The sequence below is a fragment of the Gekko japonicus genome, unplaced genomic scaffold (genome assembly GCF_001447785.1).
Source record: "Gekko japonicus isolate JY-2015 unplaced genomic scaffold, Gekko_japonicus_V1.1 scaffold510, whole genome shotgun sequence".
Taxonomy (NCBI): Eukaryota; Metazoa; Chordata; class Lepidosauria; order Squamata; family Gekkonidae; genus Gekko; species Gekko japonicus.
The window spans coordinates 974,056-989,943 of record NW_015165250.1 but is presented as its reverse complement, the minus strand read 5'-3'; the positions used below and the strand labels follow the sequence as shown (position 1 = coordinate 989,943).

At 40.9% G+C, this 15,888-nt stretch overlaps 1 protein-coding gene across 4 annotated transcripts in view; it reads right to left on the bottom strand.

Moving 5' to 3' along the window:
• Window positions 1–15,888, bottom strand: part of SIMC1 (SUMO-interacting motifs containing 1) — a 63,158-nt gene that overhangs the window by 40,315 nt on the left and 6,955 nt on the right. For 3 of the 4 annotated variants that reach the window (XM_015410129.1, XM_015410130.1, XM_015410132.1), the window contains exon 1: window positions 15,609–15,810. The exons of the other annotated variant lie outside the window; for it this stretch is intronic. In XM_015410129.1, the coding sequence (XP_015265615.1) occupies window positions 15,609–15,737 (129 nt within the window). In that variant the 5' untranslated portion in view covers window positions 15,738–15,810. Of the gene's footprint in view, window positions 1–15,608; window positions 15,811–15,888 lie in introns of those variants that run through there. 4 annotated transcript variants of the gene reach the window in all.

The following is a 15,888-nucleotide window of genomic DNA, read 5'->3' as shown; positions in this document are numbered from 1 at the left end:
ACAGGATTAAAAAAACCCCACCCAAACAAGTAAATATAGGAGCTTTCAGATTAATTTGCCCCTGAACTGCAACAACGTGAGCTGAAATGACAACTGGTGAAATTTAGATTCATTGAAGGCCACAATGTGAAGTTTCTATATTTTCCTCTAATTTACTAATTTACTCAAAAGAAGTTCCATAGGAAGATTGATTGTTGTACTCTCTTTCTATTACATTTGTTGGTTCCCTTGAATGTTTGAGAATGTACTGACAATGAACTTTGTACACCAATATCCAGTGTAGCTGTTTTTTTTGGTAACTGGAGATTATAATTGAAGTTTACTTCTTACCTAAGTATGAGTTTGTGCATATTAATATCTCATGCTGTGTCAATGGTAAATAAAAAGTAATACTGAAAACCAGAAGTTATTAAACTCTTAGTATTATTTGACAATACCATCATACAACAGACATCCACCACTTCCCCCTATTATATGCTTGTAAATTATACGAAACATGCACTCAAATATGCAAGGGAAACTGAACTCAGTAACACTGTAAGCTAGTGTGAAGTGTCTGGAATACTGCAGTGAAAGAATCAAGAGAATATCTTGTTGAGTACATGAGAAACTGCAAGTTAAAACACTTGTGACAGTAGCTGGCAACTGCAGAGTTCAGGGAATGTTATGACTACCTTTGATGACGTCACGGCCTGGTGTTCAGGCTTTCCATCTATAGGGGGTGGTGACCAGGCCCTGCTCCCAGTCCTGCACACAGATCATGATATCATCAGATCTCAAAAGCTAAACAGGGTCCGCACTTGGAAGGGAGACCACCAAAGAAGACTCTGCAGAGGAAGGCAATGGCAAACCATCTCTGCTTCTCACTTACCTTGAAAGCCCCTTTCTGGGGTCGCCATAAGTCGGCTACGACCTGATGGCACTTTGCAAATGCACACATCTGCCAATCATTTCCTATCTATTTATTAACATTTCTCCAGGACCACAGGATGGCATAGACGTTCCCCTCTCCATATTTGACGATAACAACAACCCTGTGACATAGATTAGGCTGAGACATCACCCAGGAAGTTTCAGAGTAGAAAGGGGGCAATTTATTTATTTATTGCAAAATTTATATCCCACTGTTCTGCCCTTATAAGTGCCATTAAGGGGCTAACAAATTAAGAATAATAAAATAATATCTTAAAAACCATTACAACCAACAAACACACATAATTAAAACAATTAAAACCAGAGCAAACACACACACAAAAACAATTAAACACTGGCCAGGAAAGAGGGATCACTGAGGGAATGGCAACTGAAACAAAAAAAGTCTTCACCTGCTAGTGGAAGACTGCCACAGAAGAGGACAGGTGAGTCCCTCTGAAGATTGGAAAATAACAATTTTATTTAGGACTGCATTTGACTAATTTCGTTTTTCATTTATTGGCAATCTTAATTGTGATTTTTAATTGTGGTCTATGTATTTTTATAATGGCTGTTTTAGTTACACTGTAAGACGCCTTGTGATAGAGATTTTGACTGTGTCTTATCAGATTTGTCCAAAGTCTTCCTGCCCTGTTGCTCTAGCCGTCTCCCTCGGACTGCTTCTATACTAATGCTTTGCTGCACCTGCATCCCAAAGTGGAGCGTTTATTAGGAGAAGTCCCCACAACATTACTGTGCAATCGTTCACCCTCGAGGTTTCCCCCTGCTTCAGCATAATCTCTCTCAACCCTACTTAGGTACATATGATCTTACCACCTCTATCAACACCACTTTCCCTTGTTACCCCTTTGTGCCTGCCATTCCCTCCTTTCTGCTCTGTGCCATTTAAAATAACAGCAGATGCTACAGTATCATAGCTACTATATAGCTATAGCTACCAGTACTATAGGGAACTGCAGGCTGTGAAAGGTCATTAGTTCAGCGGTTCAAGACCCGGGTGCCGCAAGACAGGGTGAGCTCCTGTCTCTAGTTCCAGCTCCTGCCAACCTAGCAGTTCGAAAGCAAGAAATTGCAAGTAGATAAATAGGTACCACTTCGGTGGGAAGGTAACAGCGTTCCGTGCGCCTTGGTGTTTAGTCATGCCGGCCACATGACCACGGAAATGTCTTCGGACAGCGCTGGCTCTTCGGCTTTGAAACGGAGATGAGCACCGCAACCCTAGAGTCGGATTCGACTGGCTTTCGAGCAAGGGAACCTTTACCTTACTAGTACTATAGCTACTATCAACTTTTTAAAGCCAGCAAAAAGCCCTCCGGTGGTGCAGAAGTGGAGTGGTGGGCATGAGAATACCAAGGAAAGCAAGGAAAATACTCCTCTGTGGATGCTCTATTGCTACTGTGAATGCCTTTGGCATTTGCAGCAATAATGAAAGCACAGTGGGATGCAGCCTAGGTTTCCCGGACTGTAGTGCAGCATTCTGTTACATCACTTTAGTTTCTACAAAGGTAATAATAGGTGCAGTACTCAACCTGTTCTGTTCAGATGCCCAAGACAAATTGCAACATCTCTGGGGTCTTTTGGAGACTCCTTTCCCCCAATATCCGAGGTAAATTGGATTAGAAGAGCACCTTGTCACGCCAGATAACTCCAGATTAGCCCTGGGAACCCTTGAACTTCAAAAATTAGTAGTTGCCAACAACTATTGAGAGATTACTGGAAATTACTACTATCAGGAGTGGGTCCTTTGATTAAAATATTTGATTCCGTCAGTTTCTGATCTCTAGCCATGTAATTGTTCAGCTCAAAGCATTAATGCAGCAGCTCTTATACTTTTTGAAGTAACACTCGCTTCTAAACTTCCTCTCCTTCTCATGACCAAATTGCCAAGTAACTCTACGCTACTTCCCCCCCCCCAATATAAAAGCACAAGAATCTCTCATCAGTCAACAGTGAACAACTTTAGATTTTATTTTGTTTACTTAGCATTATTGAGCAACAGGCTAGACATTTTATACGTTGTGCAGAAGTAACCCCAAATTTGCCATCAAGCCTCCCAGAAGTTTCTTCTCCCAGCTTACCCTCATCTTCCTCTCTCCTGGTCTTGCTCTGTGAGAGTCAAACAACTTCGGTCCTGCTGCACAGTTTGATAACCATTGGGTTAATAGATCCAGGTGGGCAACTGTGTTGGTCTGAAGCAGTAGAACAAATGTTGAGTCCAGTGGCACCTTTAAGACCAACAAAAGTTTAGTCAAGGTATGAGTTTGCATGTGCACGCACACTTCCTCAGATACATAGTGCATACGAAAGCTCATACCTTGAGTAAACTTTCGTTGGTCTTAAAGGTGCCATTGGTCACAAAATTTGTTCCATTGAGTTAATGTTCACTTAGGAATTTGACCAAAAGGACAAAGGCATTAACCTGGGGGACATAAGCTTAGCAGAACCCTCTTCAGATCAAAGCATGCATATTTACTTAACTGAAAGGTTACATTTATAAATACACACAAACAAGACAATACTGCAATCAAAAAAAGAAAAATATTTTCCTAGCTTGATACGCTTGACCTTTGATTAGGCAAGTGTTTATTGCTTGCTTAGACAGAATTTCTAGTTAAAGTAACAGAAGGTTTTAGGTTAGAAATCCAGGGCTCTCTCTAGATCCTGAGCAGAGAGATACAGCATAGAACTGAGCACTCTCTGGCTCTACAGCCACAACTTGAGCCTCCAGCAAAAGATTCCTAACACCAACTTTAGACATATTTAGATGCATTAGGCTTAGCTGTGAAGGTGGTGCTAAGGCACAGTGTGAGGAGAACAATAAACCAGAGGAGCTCTGATCAGTTGTCTTGTATACAGTATAAGGAAGGGCAAACTCAGGCCTGCCTTAGGCAATAAACTTCAGGGATTATTGGAAAGGAAAGACCCCACAGACCCAGCCAGACCAGGACTATTTGCAAATTTCATTTAATATATTCTCAATGCTCTGATACACAGGGGATCACATTACTAGAAGAAAGAAAACCAGGCTTCCGGTCTGGCTAAGATGGAGGACTGAAGCGTTTCGCGATCGTGCGAAGCGAGCGACGGCCACTTTTGACAGTTTGGGCAATATACAGCCCAACGCATCACTCCCCAGCGAGGGGGGGGGACAAGCAGGCAGCAGCGCCCTAGAGGGAGTGTGAGGTTGGCGTAATCCAGCTTCGGAAGAAGCTGAATTGGGCTTTGACCTCCTCCCACGAAGAAGGCAAGTGCCAAGCAACTCTATAGTGGCCGATCGAGCCGGATTACCGGCATAAATTCTTCGTCAGCAGACTTCTTTGAAGAAGGACAACAACTGTGAGTTAAAAGAAACAATGCGAAACCCGTTTTGAACGTGCTAGATAACAAAAACGTGCCGCTTACCTGAACTGAGTTTGGAGTCAATTTGAATTAAGCGGTTGAGCGGAAAATGAATAGTAAATCCCAGAAATCCGATTCCGGAGAGAAAAAAGTTGATTGAAGCCTTTAAAAACTGTAAAAACGCTTATTGTTTAACATTCCTGTGGTGAAGATGGAGCCGTGTGCGCAACTGTAAAATCGAAACTCACGAACAATAGCGTGGGAAGAGCAGGCTGGTGTCACAAAGAAAGAGGTCCGTGTGAAACATCCAGGAAGTTGAATTCCTAGACGGGCATTAGCGAAAGGAAGACAGTGGAACTTTTAAAGGTGCCGGGCCTCCATGGAAGCAATGGAGAAGAGAATGACAGAGGCAATACAAGCCATGGGGGAGCAGATAGAAAAAACATTGGGGGACCAACTGGAGAAGCAAACTCAGATTCATCTGAAACATCTAGAAGAAGTCCAAGAGAAGAACATAACAGCATTGAAGGAATTGGTTACTACAGAAATAACTTCAATCAAGCAAGAAATGGAAGGAGTTAAGAAGGATGTTCAAGCAAATGCAACCAAGACTACAGAGACAGAGGAGAAGATACAAAAAATAGAAGAGAAACAAGATTCTTTGACTCAACAAATTACAAGATCAGAGACAATGATGGAGTTCAGAAGGATGCAGACTCATCTGAGATTCAGAGGCATTAAGGAAACAGAGAATGAGAACTTAAAAGAAAAAATGATGGAAGTGATAACGGCTTTTCTGGGCGAGGAGGAAGGGTCAATGGACTCAGACTTTGATTTGATTTATAGAGTGAACTCCAGAATTGCAGAAAAGAAGAATTTACCAAGGGATGTAATTGTACAATTTGTAACAAGATCAATAACAGAGGAGATATTCAAGAAGCAATTCAACGTCCCTTTTGTAATAGAGGGAAACAAAATTATGGTGATGAGAGAACTCCCAAGAACAATACTGCAAGACAGGAAAAGGTATAAATCCTTGGCGGACAAACTCAGAGCTTTGAGCATCAGATATAGATGGGAGATTCCACAAGGTTTATCCTTTACGTATCAAGGTGGGAGGATTCAGATCAGATCGATGATGGACTTTTATAAATTTAAGGCGGACAATGCGGACGTCTTTGGAGAACTTTAAAATAAAACGCATAATGGAGTACAAATTGTTGTCATGGAATGTTAATGGATTAAATTCACCAAACAAGAGGAAAAGAATCAATCATTGGATACAGAAACAGAAATGCAACGTGATATGCTTGCAAGAAACACATATTAGAAAACAGGATATAAAATATTTAAAGAATGCTTTATTTGGAATTGAATTTTGTTCTGCGGCCTCAAACAAGAAAAAAGGAGTTGTGACATATGTGAAGAAGGAGTTACAACCTACAGAAATTTTTAAGGACATAGATGGCAGATACGTGGGTGTGGAATTAATGATTCAGCAGAAAAAAACATTGTTGATCAACGTGTACGCACCCAATGGAGCAAAGGAAAAATTTTTTAAGGATATAACTGACCAATTACAACAATTGACTTATGAGCAAGTTATTATGGCCGGAGACTTTAATGGGACAATAGATCGTCTAGACAGAAAACCACAAAAGGACAACGAATTCAGCGGAAAATTGCCAAAGAATTTTTTTGAATTAGTTAAGCAAGAAAAATTAGAAGATGTTTGGAGGAAATGGAACCCGATGCAGAAAGACTTTACTTTTTATTCCAATAGACATTGCTCTTTTTCCAGAATTGATATGATTTGGATGTCTGAAGAATTATCAATGAAAACACATAAGACTGAAATTTTGCCAAGATGTAATTCAGATCACAATCCGGTGGTATGGAGTTCCACAGAAAGGAAAAAACCCTTTCTGTGGAGGATTAATGAAGACTTGTTGGATAAGAAAACGGTAATTGAGATGTTAAAGGAAGAAACGAAACAATTCTTTCAACAAAATTTAAATAAAGAAACACCGATACAGATTGTATGGGATGCTTATAAAGCGGTGATGAGAGGAATTCTCATCTCGCAAAACGTGAAGCAAAAAAAGGAAAAACTTCAAAAACAAACAGAAGTGTTAGAAAAAATTGCTCAGAAAGAAAAGGAATTAAAAAAGAAGCCTGGAAAAAAGCAAATTATTAAAGAATTAAAGTTGCTGAAGGAACAACTGAATGAGACTTGGAATCAGGAAATGTATTGGAATTTAAAGAAGTTACAACAGAAATCTTTTGAAGGGGCGAACAAACCGGGAAAATACTTAGCTTGGCAACTTAAGGCTAGAAGAGAGAGAAGAATGATAACCAAAATAATAGAAGATGGAAAAGAGTTCGTTGATCCTAATGGAATAAAGAGATGTTTCTTCAAGTATTATGCTAAACTATTCCAAACAACTAGAGTTGATCTTGAGAAGATTAAAACATATTTAAAGGAGATTCCACTACCAAAAATAAGTAAGGAATACAAAGATTTATTAAATGGTCCAATTCAAAAAGAAGAAGTGATGAAGGCAATAGAAGAGACAAAGTTGGGGAAGGCGCCTGGGCCGGACGGATTTACAGCGAAATTCTACAAAAAGATGAAAGAAGAAATTTCCCCGGTCCTGGAAGCTTTAACCAACGAAATAAGAGAAAACAAAAAGGTGCCGGACTCATGGAAAGAAGCAATTATTTCTTTGATTCCAAAGGAAGGACAAGATTCAACAAATGTAAAGAACTACAGGCCAATATCTCTTTTGAACAACGATTATAAAATCTTTGCAAAAATTATTGCAGAAAGGGTGAAAAACTATTTACAAACGGTAATTTCTGAAGATCAAGCGGGCTTTTTACCCAAAAGGCAGATTAGAGACAATGTAAGAATAGTAATGGACGCAATTGAATATTATGAAAAGCACCCAGAAAAAGAAGTAGCTTTTCTGTTTGTTGATGCAGAAAAAGCTTTTGACAATCTTAATTGGAATTTTATGCACCAGATGATGGAAAAGATTGAAGCGGGACAACATTTTAGAAATTGTATTGAAGCTATCTATTCTGAACAAAGAGCTAAAATAAATGTGAATAAAGAACTGACAGATAACTTCAAAGTACAGAAAGGAACAAGGCAAGGTTGTCCGTTATCACCGTTATTATTTATCTGGGTATTGGAAATACTTTTACAAAAAATACAGTACGATCAAGAAATAAAGGGCTTGACACATAAAGGACACCAATACAAATATCGAGCATTTGCAGACGATGTAATGTTTATGGTGGAAAACCCAACAGAAAAATTGACATTGCTTTTTCAAAAAATAAAGGAGTTTGGAGAATTGGCCGGCTTTTACGTAAATAAGAATAAAACAAAACTTATATGTAAAAACATGATCAAACAAAAACAAGTGGAACTACAAGAACTGGTACAATGTGAAGTAGTTAAAAAAACAAAATACCTTGGAATTGAATTAACGGCAAAAAATATAGACCTATATAAGAATAATTATGAGAAATTATGGACTAAGCTGACTCAAGATTTTAAGAAATGGGATAAAATGAACTTATCACTGATGGGAAGAATATCAGTTATAAAAATGAATGTCCTACCACGTTTGATGTTCCTGTTCCAAACAATACCAATTCTGCATAAAACGGATTTGTTGGCCAAGTGGCAACAAGAGTTGTCAAAATTTGTTTGGGCAGGCAAGAAACCAAGGATCAAAATGAAAATACTTTGTGATGCCAAAGAAAGAGGAGGTCTACAAATGCCAAATCTTAGACTATATTATGAAGCGGTTTGTCTAACATGGATGGATCAATGGGTGAAGCTTGAAAATGACAGATTGTTGGGGTTGGAAGGGCATGATTGTAGATTTGGCTGGCATGCATATTTATGGTATGACAAGATAAAAATGGACAGTTTTTTTAAACTTCACTTGGTGAGAAAAGCTTTGTATATGGTATGGACAAGATATAAGAAGTACCAGAGTGACTTAAGACCATTGTGGATTGTACCAGTAGAAGTGTTGATATCTTACTCAAGACAGCGAGGTAGAGACTGGTTGCCATATAGAGATTTAATTAAAAAAGAGGGAACAGAGTGGGTAATGAAAAAGCAGAATGAAATTGAATATGAATATGAGTGGTTGAAATATATGCAGATTTATGATCTTTTTAGATCTGACAAAAAAAACTATGGTTTTAGAGAGGAAAAAAATGAAATTGAAAAGGTATGGGAGAGTGGAGGAGGAAAAAATATTTCTAAAATGTATAAGGTGTTGTTAAAATGGTATACTGAAGATGAAACTGTTAAAGAACAAATGTTAAAATGGGCTATTAATATGAATAAGGAAGTGGATATGGAAACTTGGGAATATTTGTGGAAAAACTCTATTAAGATCTCGACATGTACTAATGTTAAAGAAAATTGTTATAAGATGATGTATAGGTGGTACATGACACCTAAGAAGATTGCAAATATGAATCAAAATATGTCAAACAAATGTTGGAAATGTAAGAGGCATGAGGGCTCATTTTATCATATGTGGTGGACTTGTGAGAAAGCTGTAGACTTTTGGACAAAAGTCCACAATGAAATGCAAAAAATACTGAAATGTTCTTTTAAAAAAGCACCGGAAATTCTGCTTTTGGGACTCAAAATGGAAGAAGTCAATACGACTAAAAAAACTTTACTCTGGTACCTGATAGTGACAGCGAGAATGATTTATGCTCAGTTTTGGAAGACAGAAAAGGTACCAGAGGTTGAAGAATGGATACAAAAAGTTCTGTTCATGGCACAAATGGATAAGATTACAAAAAAACTGAATAACAAAGAAGACGATGAGTTTTTTGGAGAATGGAATGATTTTAAAATTTATCTGGAAAAGAACTGGGATGTGAAACAAAACTTAATATGTTTAGATCAATATTAAGTCAAACGATGTTATCTTTAGATTGTAATGATGAAAAACTGATATTGTTGATGATATGAAGTAATTTGGAGCAGGGGTGGAAGCATTGTGGGAAGCCATTGGAGGGAGGGGAGGAACTGGGAATGGGGTAGACAATTGATAGAATGAAATGTTTTATATGTTGTATTCCTGAGAAAATAAAATTTGTTTACCAAAAAAAAAAAAAAAAGAAAGAAAACCAACTTCCGGTTTTAGTATCTCACAGGTTGGACACGTCCCATCGAGCTCTAATGAGGACACGCCGAGTCACGGTGGACAGGAGGGGTCTTGGATGATTCCAAGCCTCCCTGGAGCCCTTGCAGGGGGCTTTCTGCCTGGGGTGCAGAGGAGTGCCTCTTCCAAGGCAACAGCCAAGGAATTGAGGTTCCCCTTACTCCAAGAGGTCCTGCTGCCGTAAAGCCGTTATGGCGTCTAGAGATCAAGCGTAAACACATTCTTACTACACTTTAAAAGCAATAAACTGTGAATTAAGCAATTCCCCTCTAAGCAGCTGAGCCACGTTAAAACGAACAGAACTATCTTCAAGACGAAATAGTGGGAAGGAAGGAGTTGGGGATTCCCCGCACCCCGTGAAACTTAACGGTTCCCAAGCAACAAGCCAAGAGGGAAAAAAAGATACTGACCGAGAGAGACTGTAAACAAAACTGGAAGGTGCAAAATAGTCCAAAGCGCATGTAAATCGAAGAACTTTTACTTTAAACTAAAAATATTTTTTCTAGTGTAAACAATGTCTGGTAGAGGAAGAAGAATGGTGCCGGAGAAGAAACCTCCTACAGGAACTACCCAACCAACAACTCCTACCTGAACGCCGGAAACAGCTACTGATTTCTCCAACATGCTTGCAATGGCACTGCACCCTCTACTGGAGCAGATGTCTAACATCAACAACAAACTCCATGGTGTTCAAAAGCAACTGATGGGAATTGACAAAAGAGCGGATAAGACTGATATAGCCCTTAAGAAAGCGGAGGCAAAAACAAAAGATATTAAACAGAAGTTGGAAGAAGTGGGAAAACAGTGAATTTCTGATAAAGGACAATTGTTGCAACTACAAATGGAGAGATCAATGTATGTCCTATGCTTCCAGGGTATCACAGAACAGAAAGGGGAAAGAACTATTAAGTCAAGCATTAGCACCAGTGATGGAGCTTAAACAAGATCTATTACAAAATGATATGGACTTGGCCTATCGAACTTACCTGGACTTTATTAAGAAAAATAAGCTACCTGGTGAATATTTGTTTCATTTTCCAAAAGATCTACTAGAGACGCAGTCTTTTTTTTTTATTAAAAATTTTAATTAAAGAGTCTTGAAAGCAACATTTGGGAAAACCCTGAAAGTGAAAGACCAAGAAACAAGAACCTTAAAAGATATTCCATTTGAGGTATGAAAACGAAGATGACAATACAAAGACTTAACTTCCTTCTTACAAAATAACTCAACCCCCTACAGATGGATATTCCCAGAAGGACTTCTTTTTAATTATAGAAGATCAGGATTGACTCTGCCCAGAAAGCTAAAGACTTTTTTGAACAACAACAACGTCCGATGAAAAATGAAAGGAAAAATAAGGACAGTATCCAAGAAGAGAAAAGCGAATGTGAATCAGAAGACACCTCAAGCAGTTCTGGTAGTACCTCTGAGGTTTCGGACTTGGAAAAAGGAGAGACTGCCCCTAAATTACTTAAAGTTCAACTGAAAAACAAGAGAAGTAAACATGAAAAATAAACAAGAAGAACAAAACATAATGGAGTATAAACTACCTGTAGATTAGCGTTAATGGCTCAAGTCAGCTTTATTAAGGAATTAAGACATTGATCACAGAGCTTATATTTTACTGTAAGGTTTTGTAAGAACGACAGACAAGACTGTAACTTTTGAAATATGATCCTTGCCTTAGTTTCGCTTTTTTTTTAGTCTTAGTGATCCATTCCCCTTTCCTGTAATTGTGTAGTGTATAAAAACAATTAAAAATTATTTAAAAAAAGAAAAACAAAAGTAGAAGACCCCACTCAAAGAACAAATAAAATCATAATTGAGAAGGGAACGAGACAAGGATGTCCGTTATCCCTGTTAATATTTATTCTCACTTTGGAAGTATTAAATAACTTGATCAGAGAAGATAAAAAATATCAGAGGAACAAGAATACGTGAAGAAGAATATACAGTATAAGCCTTTGTGAACGATTTAGCTTTTATCTTAGAAGATGCCAGCACTTTTATAAACAGCCTGATGAAGAACTTTTTTTTTTAATTAATGGAATTTGGAGAGATGGCAGGAATGAAAGTGAACAGACAAAAGACAAGGATTATTACAAAGGATATAACACAATCTATAACAAAAGAGCTGGTTGAGAAAACAGGATTGCAATTAGAAACTAAAGTGAAATATTTAGGTATTACCTTGACAAATAAATGTAGTTCTCTGATGGAAGATAATTACATGAAACTACTTAAAGAAATCCAAAAAGATTTGGAAAAATAGAATAACTTACAGTTGTCATTTATGGGAAGAATAGCTGCAATCAAAATGAACATACTTCCTAAATTTATTTTTCTTTTTCAAACTATTCCAATATTATTGAAACAATCATACTTCCAGCAATTGAACAAAAGAACAATGAAATTTATATGGCAAGGGAAGAAACCTAGAAAAAAACTGAAGGCATTACAGGACTTTAAGCAGAATGCAGGCTTTGGTCTTCCAGACTGGGGAACATATTATAATGCTTGTGCACTGACATGGATCAAAGAATGGAAAATACGAGACTATTAAAATTGGAGGGACATGATTTAAAGCTAGGATGGCATGCCTACCTTTGGTATCAAAAAGCAGATAATCATAAATATTTTGAAAACCACTTGGTGAGGAAAGCATTGCTGTTAGTATGGGAAAGAATAAGGCATAAAATGTATGTGAAAATCCTGAAATGGGTCTCTCCAGTGGAAGCGTTCACTCAACCTAGACTATCGGAGAAGAAAATAGTATTTAGATATGAAGATTTAATAGGAAAGAAAGACAGGTTGAAGTCCAAAGAAGAACTAGAGGAACAAGATACACATTTGGATTGGTGGACAAGAGTACAGCTAGAATCTAGATATGCTAAAGATAAACCTCAAGGGTTTGTTGCAGAAGTAAACAAAATGTAAGAAACAACTGGACACTATTTTATGACTGGGTAGAAACAAACTTTGAAGACCAAGAACTATGAATATCTCTCCTTATATATAATTGAATAGTGGGTGCCAAAGTTCTAAAATGCACTCCTTTAGTGTATGGACGCTTGAACCATCAGTCAGAAGACGCGGGCTGGGTTGACTGGCTGCTTTGTGCAGTCCCGCCCAGTGTTTCAAGGTCTTTTGCATATGGAAGCTGATTGGACTTCACTGCATTCCACACCTCAAACTCACCCCCCTCCCCGCAAGGCATTTGGAATGTCAATTGCATATGGAACCTTCAAGGTCTTTTGCATATGGAAGCTGATTGGACGTCACTCCATTCCACACCTCATACTCCTCCCCCCCCCTTGGCCCAGCAGCCATCAAACCATTCTCTTCAACCCCCTGCTGTGCAGCTGACTTTCCCCTAGGGTTGCCAATCTCCAGGTGGGACCTGGAGATCTCCCACTGTTACAATTGATCTCCAGATGACAGAGATCAGTTCCCCTGGAGAAAATGGATGCTTTGGAGGGTAGACCCTATGACATTATACCTGCTGAGTCCTTCCGCCTCGCCCCCCCGCCCAATGCTGCCCTCTACAGAATCCACCCCCCAAACCTCCAGGTATTTCCCTCCTTAGAGCTGGCAACCCTACATTCCCCTCAGTGCCTGTTGGTAGGCAACTAAGCTTGGTCCTGTCACCTACTTTGGCCTTTGGGAGAAAACACATTGGGGCCAGTCCTGATAGGGTTGCCAACTCCAGATGGGAAATTCCTGGAGATTTGAGGGATGGAGCCTGAAGAGGGTGAGGTTTGAGGAGGGGTGGGACCTCAGACAGGTACACTGCCATAGACTCCACCCTCCAAACCAGTCAGTCCCACATAGGGAACCATTGTTGCCAATCTCCAGGTGAGGGCTGGAGAGCACTCAGAATTACAACTGCTCTGCAGAAGGGAGGGCAGAAGTCAGCTGAAGTCAAAGGGGCAGATAATGGTAGGTTGATGGTTAGCTGGGAAGGAGATGGGGTTGCCAACTACATGCTGACAAATTCCTGGGGATTTGAGGGGTGGAGCCTGGAGAGGGTGGGGTTTGCAGAGGGGTGGGACCTCAGACAGGTAGAATGCCATAGACTACACCCTCCAAACCAGCCACTTTGTCCTGGGTAACAATTGCTGCCAATCTCCAGGTGAGGGCTACAGATCACTCACAATTACAACTGCTCTTCAGGTAGCAGAGATCAGTTCCTCTGGAGAAAACAGTGGACTCTGTCATTATACCCTGCTGAGGTCACCACAGCAAATTGACACTTTTTGCCCAAAGCCAGAGCACTCCCCCAGAGCCTCTTTCTAGATCTCGTTGTATTGCTTTCACAACGGGCTTTACTGCTAGTGTATAATATAAATTTGGAGAGACTCAAACTTGAACTATATAGAATTTGACTTATGTCAGGAAATATAACAAAAGATTTTAACAATTTGTCTAAGTGATACTAGCTTTAGTAATTTTATAAAGAAACAACTGGAAACAAAGAACTAAGATTGAAAACTGGAATGAGAAAACTTCCATCAGGAGATGGCAGTTTCTGGAGGAAATGTAAGAACAGAGAGATGCTGAGCAAATGATTACTTTTGGAGTATATTCTCTGCTGTCCACATAAAATGGCTGTGAACAAGTGGCAGAGCAAAATATTAGTACCATAACTGTTCCCAGAAATTGTTAGCAAAATAAAGGCTTCCACTGCAGAATTACGAACATTTTCCTCTTGGCACAGTAGTTTTGTTCCACCTAGGATTCAGTCTAGTGAACTCATTCTGTTGTCAAGACTGGCACTATGATGCCATACTGCACAGGCAATTATTGCACGGCATTTCACCGTGGGGAAATTTCATTCTGTTCTAATTCTGCACATTTCATTGTCATTCATATAGAAACTACTATGCAACCCTGGGGCTGCCATTTCTTCTTGGGGCATTCCTCTCCAACATCATTCCACAGCGTCCCATCTATTCTGTTTTAAACCCTGTTCCTGCATGGAAGCCCAGTACCCTTATTTTTAGCTTTTGCATTGAACCATTTTTGGCACCCCTCAATTTAAACACCAATTCACTCTCTTTTTATCACTTTGCTTCCATGGCTGCCAACTGTGGCCACCGGTTCCAGTCGGATTTCATTTTCCCTTATCTGCATTGGCACTGCCCTGAAGCAGTTCCAGCTCTGGGCAATGGCTGCACAGAAGAGCAACTGCCATCAGCAAGGGGAGAGCTAGATTCAGATCCCCAACAAGAGGAGAGCTAGTATGGGAACCATGGTCAGCGAGTCAGACTAAAAGCCAGCAAACCCAGGTTTGTCGTCCCCCCACAAAGCTACTGGGTGGCCTTGGACCTGTCATTTTCTGTCTGACAAACCCACCTCACAAGACTGCAGTGAGGAGGAAGTGGAAGGAGGGAGAAATCAGGTGCGCCATCCTATCCTCTGATAAAAATGTAATCGCTAGAACGACCAGCTCAAACATCAGGAAAGTGTGGCAGTGTTCCAAGAAGGAAACTAGCACAGTTTGTACTGAGAGATCCCATCTCCATAAGTTCTTCAGACCTTCCCGCGTTTGTATGAAAGGAGATACCTTGACGCTGTGTTAAAGAAAGCTTAGCTCTTTGTTGTGGGATAGACAGAGACACATCTATTGGCATCTCCCCACCACCACCACTACCCGGCAGAAGATTTCCTGTCAAAACGGGTTTTCCTACCGTCTAGCAAGCCCGATTCTGTTCACTCAGACCTTGCAAACGAGCCTCTTCAGCGGCTCGTCGTGGGAACCTCGCTCCCAAGCACGACTACTAGAGTACTTCCCAAACCCCCTGGAGCCAGACAAGTGCCGACAAGTTTGCCAGCGCCTGGAGCGCAGAGCACGGGCATTCCCCAAGACCGAACTCGTCCGAGCCTTCCCAGCATCGCTTGGCGCCCGCTCAGCGCGAATTCGAGCCAGGCGCCGCTGGAGGGGAAGCGGGGACAGCCTCCCCGGCCAGACCCGCCGCTGAAGCCACACCCGCCCGGCCCAGCAAGCCTCGGAGCCCCCCGGCAGCTCAAGGGGTCCGCGCCGACCCGCCGCTGAGGGGGAGCCACCCGGCAGAGAGCGGAAGCGCCTCCATCTTTCTTCCTGGCAAGGCCCGCGCGACACTCACCGAGGCTGCCTGCAGGCAGCACCGCCTCCGCTTTCTTCTGAGCTGGCGCCGGCGGCGCGCCCTGGAACAGACCCCCGAGGCTTCTCCGTCGGAGCTGGATCCTGTTAGGAGGAGGATGCCCTCGGCCATCGCGCCGCTCCCCCGAGGGGAAGGGCCCGGACGGAACCCCGGCCCTCGTCGAACGGTCGGCTTCTAGCGAAGCCTCATCGTCGCCGGCCGAAGATTCCCCCTGGCGGGAGGGCGGCGCTTTCGCTGAGGACGGAATCTTGAGTCAGCCCCC